The sequence below is a fragment of the Delphinapterus leucas genome, chromosome 15 (assembly GCF_059928025.1).
Source record: "Delphinapterus leucas isolate spDelLeu-1000000601 "Yukka" chromosome 15, BTC_Dleu_Yukka2, whole genome shotgun sequence".
NCBI classification, from domain to species: domain Eukaryota; kingdom Metazoa; phylum Chordata; class Mammalia; order Artiodactyla; family Monodontidae; genus Delphinapterus; species Delphinapterus leucas.
The window spans coordinates 5,075,775-5,083,163 of record NC_143143.1 but is presented as its reverse complement, the minus strand read 5'-3'; the positions used below and the strand labels follow the sequence as shown (position 1 = coordinate 5,083,163).

General features: G+C 45.2%; 1 protein-coding gene across 3 annotated transcripts in view; it reads right to left on the bottom strand.

The window, feature by feature from the left end:
- RSPH10B (radial spoke head 10 homolog B) overlaps positions 1–7,389 on the bottom strand; it is a 40,677-nt gene that overhangs the window by 6,172 nt on the left and 27,116 nt on the right. For all 3 annotated transcript variants that reach the window (XM_030763725.2, XM_022587730.3, XM_089895644.1), the window contains exons 14-16: positions 4,000–4,107; positions 2,889–3,032; positions 1,367–1,492 (exon numbers count right to left, since the gene is read on the bottom strand). In XM_030763725.2, coding sequence (XP_030619585.1) covers positions 1,367–1,492; positions 2,889–3,032; positions 4,000–4,107 — 378 coding nt within the window. The remainder of the gene's footprint in view (positions 1–1,366; positions 1,493–2,888; positions 3,033–3,999; positions 4,108–7,389) is intronic.

Genomic DNA, 7,389 nt, shown 5'->3' with positions numbered 1-7,389 from the left:
CCACAAAGCAAAATATAACTTCTGCATCATTATGGACTAAAACTAGTTTTCTACATTATAAATAATTAGAAAAGTATTAATGAGGCCATTATCTTTATGCTAATTTGACTATTTCTAATCTGCCTAAAATTTGACTTTTTAACCTGTATATTCGTCCTGTTAAGGAAATGAGTAACAGAGCTATTGTATCTGCTGGAAGGCTTCCCCCAGGAAACCAAAGACTAGAAAATACTCCCTGGGCCTGTTGGGAAAGTATTAATCCATCTCTTAGTGGCTTTAATTGCTATATATATATATGTATATATATATGTAACCATATATCAATACATGCTGTTTACGCCTACATTTTTATCTCCAGTAGATCTCACCCCTGAACTCCAGACTTTGTCTCCAGCTGCCACTTGCTGTCACCACGTGGATGTCTCATCGGGCACCTTAAGTCTGACATGCCCAAACCCAACCCTTTAATTTCACCCCCAAAACTCATCTCCCCCTCAAACCCCAGTCCTCCCCTTCATGATAAATGGCAGCTCTGTTCTTCCAGTCGTTCAGGCCAAAAAAAACCTTAGAATCATCTTTGCCTTCTCTTTCCCTCTCAAACTCCACAGCCTTCAAAATACATGCAGATAATTCCAAGAGCTTCCTTACAGGTTTGTCAACAGCAAAGCCATCGTGAGCCTACTGACCCCCCTTGCCCAGAGCCCCCTCCCGGCCGGGCACTGCCTCACTCAGTGCATCTTCTGGGCCACGCCGACGTGGCTACACCTGCTGCTACACCCCTTCCAACACCCCAGAGGTGCTCCCGCCTCAAGGCCCCCGCACAGGACAGTCTCCCCGCAGCTGCGCTCAAGTGTGGCTTCATCCGAAGACCTTCCCTTCCCACCCAACCCTGTCTCTCAGTCTCCACCGCCTGCCTCGCTTTCCACCGCATCACTGATCCCTCCCAAGTGTAAAGAAGTATAGCACTGCGGTAATGGGTGTAAATCCTGGAGTCGAACTGCCTGCGTGCAAATCCCCAGCTCCACTGCTTACCAGTTCTGTGACAGTGGGCAAGTTACTCGACCTCTCTGTGCCTCAGTTCCCCCTTGGAGCCGATGAAGCACCTACAGGTCGTCTGGGCATTAAATGAGCGGACCCCTGGGAAGTGCGTAGCACCTGGTAAGCACCCCGAGGGTGTTCACTCTTCCTGTTCTTCACGTGTCACCACGTCCCTCTCTCCCCCGGAATGTGATGCCCACGAGAGGACGGGCTTTCTGTTCCCGCCAGAACCCTGGCACCAGAAGAGCCCTCACCACATAGCAGGTGCACAGCAGCAGTAGATACCATGGCCGCGGCACTGTTTTCATGGGTAGCTGTGAATACAAACCTCTGATTGCCTTATCTTGCTCATGTCAAGCAAGACTCCTAACTTGCTTGAAGACGAGTTAGTGCTGCCATCCTGCACCTCAGATTCCTGGCTTCTTAGAGCACTTGGACTCCTGTTCTGGGTGTTCTGATCAACGACAAACACATAAGAGGATTTCTGGTTTCCGTGGAGACACACGTGTATGTGATTTTAACGTGGTATAATTGATTTACAATGACCTGCACATAACGCGCACTATGACGGTGAGTTTCGATGTGTCTACACCTGTGAAGCCATCACCTCAGAGAGTGGACGTATCCATCACCCCGGGTTTCCTGTGCCCCAGGAAGCCCTCTTCCCTCATCCTCGGGCAACTACTTACCTGTTTTCTGTCACTACAGACCACTTGGCATTTCTAGAATTTTACATCATTGGAATCACAGCGGTATGTATCCTTTTCTGTCTGGCTTCTTTCACCCAGCATAATTAATGCACCCATGCTGTTGGCATGTGTTATGAGTTATTTCACTGCTGGCTCATTCCCCGTTGTATGGTTATAATAGGACTTGTTTATCTTGATGGATGTGCGGTGCCAGATTGGAAACCAGACGTGAACTTGATCGGATGGTTTCTGAGGCTGTCCCCGAGGCCAGCGTGTCCGTGTGTGGTTACTGGAGTCCATGTGCTGCCATCCACGCAGGCATGGATGAGTTTAAGGTGGACATGACCCAGCCCCAGCCTGTGGCCAGGCTCTCGGATGACCTGGAGGGGGCGTATCTGCTGATCGGGTGGACTGGGCGCTACTGAAGTTGAACCTGCACGAGGGTCCAAGGCACATCCTGGGACTCGTGGTCAGAGGTGCTCCTTAGATGACCAACAGTGAGAGGTCTCCCTGAGTGAGCAGCTCTGGCGAATTTCCTAGCTGGGGTTTCCGCTGGCCCCCAACACTCTCCCTTGTGGCTCCGAATGAAGGACTCAACGATCAGAAACCCTTCCAGCCCACTACCCTGAAACCCCCGCTCCATCTGACCCAGCGGCTAGATCTTTCGGTCAACGGCCCATGCTGTCCCTGCTCCCCCAAGGCTTTGGCGTGAAGCCCAGTGTCCAGCCCCATGAACAGGTCCTGTCCTCTGGGACGCGCCCAGCATCCTGCACACGCTCAGGAGCTGTTCCTTGGCATCTGTGCTCTGTGACGAGCGATCCACTCTTGTAAACACTAGATCATGGGATGAAACGTTTCATAAAAACCACCTCAGATGCCGTAGGCCTCGTGGTCCAGCCAGGGGAGCCCCACACCCCTGAAGGTGTCAGTAGGCCCTCTGACACTCATTACGCATCTCCACTATCATAGGTCATGACCAGAAAATACATTTTCCCTAATGTAGAAAAAAGACAATACACTCCTTTCAGAATGCGAAAAGAAGTCTTAAATAAGTTATCTCCTGAAGGGTTACAAAAGCCCAAGATAGTCTTGATGATGGTTTAACCATTCCGGAATAAAACCCATTCCTTACTCTGTAAATTCTAAGATATTATTTCTTACCTGATTTATCATTGTATAAGTGCTTCCAGCTTTGTTTCCAGACGAGTCATCATTTGGAAAATTTAAATAGAATTTAGTCGATTGGTTAGTAACAGAGATGAGTGCGAAGCTTAACAGAGCTTCAAAGAATTCCAGGAAAACCAGCTGAAATAGAAGAAAATATAAAGGGTCTTATTCATCCTGACACACCTCGAGGCGGACCAGCAGTTCTTCTGGGTGTTTGTTCTCCAGAAAGTACCACCTTGTTCAACACTCAGGCATCATGGGCGCACACCAGTTTGCAATAAAAACTACAGCATTTAAAAGATCTGTGAGGATGTATATTCTCTCCTTAGCTTGTAAGTCATTTTTCTATTTGCCGGAAACATTTTATTTTATACTAGCTAATTGAGGACAGTCACTTTCAGAAGTATTTCTTTTTTTCTTGGACAACTAGAGAAGTGGCACCTGTTAAGAGTTGGTGCTGAATGGCTAAGCCCTCTGGAGATGCTGGGATAGGGTGAACATATTTTGTACACAAGGAGGATATGAATGGGGGGGGGCGTTGCAAAGGGAAGACTGTTAAGTTTGAACTGTGCCTCCCAAAAAAGAGTTGGAGTCCTGTCCCCCAGTATGCTCAGATTTACAGATAATCGAGCTAAAGTGAGGCCGTTAGGGTGGGCCCTAGTTCAATGTGGCGGCTGTCCTTACAAGAAGAGGGAAATTTGGACCCACAGACAGAAACATAGAAGACAATGTGAAGAGACATGGGGAGCAGACAACCTCTACAAGCCAAGGAGAGAGGCCTGAAGCAGATCCTTCCCCACAGCCCTCAGAAGGATCAGATTCCAGCAACACCTTGATTTCTGACTGTCAGCCTTCAGGCAAGGTATGTGTTATATAAGCCAAAAACAGTTGGCAGGGGCGGAGGTTAGCAAGTACAAATGTCCTGAGGTAGGGGTGTGGTGGGCGTATTCAGGGAACAGCTAAGCGGCACGTGTGACACAGTGTCAGACGTGGACCCAGAGAGGTGGCCGTGCTGGCACCATTGGTGCCAATCCAATCTTGGTGTCCAAGGTAGAGCAAACAGCCTGAGTTGGATCTGTACCGTTCGTGACACCTGTTTACAAACCTCAAGTTTAAAGTTGCTGTCAATTCCATCATGCATGAAAGGATTATCCTCTGCTATGACCTCCACAAATTTGCTTGCTGTTAATTCTTTATTTATCATTTTAAATCTCTGTAAAAGAAACAACCAATCAAATCATAATGGCCGATAATTACAAACAGCTATATATTTTTAAAGTTAGTTTATACCAATACAGCACTTTAAGGAGATGGTCTAGAAATAAGTATCTTAAAAACTGGTAATTTTGAAAAGCATTCTGGATTAACATTGGTATTTACCTCTCTACTCCTTCCCTAATCCCGCTAAGACAACAGTAAAGATTTTTTTAGAGGCATAAACATAGGACAGAGAACGGGAGAATGGATGACCCAGATGTGAGATATCAACACAGCTCTACTGGTGGGAAAGCACTGGACTGATGGGCTTAGCAGAACAAGGAGCTGAGAGCTCCGGGAGGCAAGAGGCAAGTCGAGTCCAGTTGGAACTCAGGAAGGAGTCAGCTCTGAAAGCCGTGCTACAGGTAAGGCTGAACACAGGAAGACTCCCAGAAAGTCTAGGTGAAGACCCTTTCCGCATCTAGACTGAAAACAGAAGGTTGACTCGCTGGAGATACTGAACCACAGTGCATGTGGCTCCCCTAAAGTCACAGTCCTGCTGAAAACAAGAATTAGGGGAAAGTGCACGTTAGTAGGGCCCTCCCTTCACACTGACCCTTCCCTCCACTCTGTTCTAAGAACTATGAAAACCAGGTTCATATCTCCTAGGCAGGAGTTAGGAGAAATCCTCTCCTGGAAAATCGAACATCCAAGAGAAGAGCTCTGTCAACCACAGGCTGGTGGAGGGTCTTCCCTGGCAGTCCAGTGGTTAAGACTCCACACTTCCAATACAAGGGGTTTGGGTTCGCTCCCTGGTCAGGGAACTAAGATCCCACATGCCACGCGCCACAGCCAAAAAGACAAAAGACAAAACTGGGGGCTGGGGAGGAGAAAGGGGAGAAGTGGGGCAGTTTCCTGGCTTGGTTACTCCACAGTGAAACCTAATCTTTGACAAGTGCCGCTCATCCACATGAACTTCCAATCAGCCTTTATTTATTTTATTTTATTTATTTATTTTATTTTTGGCTGTGTTGGGTCTTTGTTGCTATGCTTGGGCTTTTCTCTGGCTGCAGCGAGCAGGGGCTACTCTTTGTTGCGGTGCGCGGGCCTCTCATTGTGGTGGCTTCTCTTGTTGCGGAGCACGGGCTCTAGGCACGTGGGCTTCAGTAGTTGTGGCACATAGGCTCAGTAGTTGTGGCTCACGGGCTCTAGAGCGCAGGCTCAGTAGTTGTGGCACACGAGCTTAGTTTGCTCCGTGGCATGTGGGATCTTCCTGGACCAGGGTTCGAACCCGTGTCCCCTGCATTGGCAGGTGGATTCTTAACCACTGTGCCACCAGGGAAGCCCCCAGTCAGCCTTAGAGTGTCACAGTCCTATCTATGAGTGGACAGCCAAGTTTCACCACACATGCTATGGGGAAAGCCTTAATATAAAAGCCAGAGAACAAAACCAACAGAGGTGGGGAAGGGAGATCTGGACTTGGAAGGAACAGAGGCAATGTAAAAAGCCGAGAAAAAAAAATTCCATTTAGCTCCCCCACCCCCAATTCATTTCTTCAGTGGAATAAGAGAGATTGCATCCATGTTTTAAAAACAAGCAAAATGCTTAAAAAGGTCAAAGGATTAGAAATTTAATAGCAGAAACTCAGATAGAAGGGGAAAGATAATGCAGGAAATCTCTCCTAAAGGAGAACAAAAAATAACAAAGATATGGATGGTCAGAGAGAAAAGACTAAAATAAAATTAAATTGGTCCAGGAGGTTTGACACCCATGTTCCACAAAAAGGATGGAGAAAATGGAAGGCAGGAAATCTGAACAAGTAATTCCAGAGCATTTTGCAGGACTGAGGGGCACAGGTTTCCAATGTTAAAGCTCACGAAATAAACGTAAAAAGACAAATACCAAAGCTGCATCACTGTGAAATTTCGGAACAAAGATAAAAGTAGATTGTAAAATATTTCAGCGAGGAAAAGAAATTATATCAAAATGATCAAGAAGCAACAGTAATCAAGACAGTGTGGTACTGGTAAGAGGATAAACATACAGATAAATGAAATACAATTGAGAACCCAGAAATAAAGCCATACATCTATGGCCAACTGATTTTTGACTAGAATGCCAAGACCAGTCAATAGAGGGAAAAACAGTCTTCTCAACAAATGGTGCTGGGACAGCTGGGGATCCACACACACAAGAATTGTGGGACCCCCTACCTCAGACCATATACTTTAGAAAAATTAATTCAAAATGACCTAAAAGTGAGAGAGAAAACTCAGAAGACAACATAGAGGTTAGTCTTCATGATCTTGGATTGACAATGGATTTTTTTTTTTTTACATCTTTATTGGAGTATAATTGCTTTACAATGGTGTGTGACAGTGGATTCTTAGACTTAACACCAAAGGCACAAGTGAGAAAAGAAAAAAAATAGATAATTGGACTTCATCAGAAACCAGCAAAAACAGAAGATTTTAAATAAGAGTCTCATAACATAACATACTCAAATGTTCAGGTTTCAGTGGGAAATCACGGACTCATGGTGCCAATAGCCAGGAAGATATCAAACTGAAGGAACAAAGAATCAACATATGCCAACACCAAGATGACAGAGAACACAATTAAGTGACAAAGGTTTTAATTAAAATGCTTAAATGAGCCATTACAAACAGGCTTGAAATAAATGGGGGAAAAAAGAAAGTCTCAGCAAATGAATGGAAGAAATGAAGCACTAAATGGAAGTTTTAGAACCAAAAACTATAATAATTAAATTAAAAGCTCAATAGATGGGCTCAACAGCATAAAGAAAGGGATAGGAGAAAGAATCAGTGAACCTGAAAATGGAATAATAGAAATTATCCAACCTGAACAACAGAGAGAAAATAGACTGAAAAAAAAACAGACTCAGGGACCCATGGGCCTATAATAAAAGATCTAACATTCATGTTATCAGAGTCACAGAAGGAAAGGAGAAAGAAAGGTGGGTTGAAAAAGTACATGAATAAATAAGGGCTGAAAACTTCTTAAACTTGGTAGAAACACAAACCTGCAGATCTAAGAATTTGAGTGAATCCCACATAAGATAAACCCAAAGAAATTCACATCAAGACACAAGTCAAACTTCTGAAAACTAAAGACGAAGACAAAAGTCTTGAAAGTGACAGTGAAACGACACCTTCCTATCATGGAAAAAGTTCACATGATGGCAGATTTCTCATCAGAAAGCACAGGAGCCAGAAGGAAGTGGCACAGCATTTTCCAAGTGCCGAAAGAGGACTTTCAACTCAGAATCCTCTTGCCA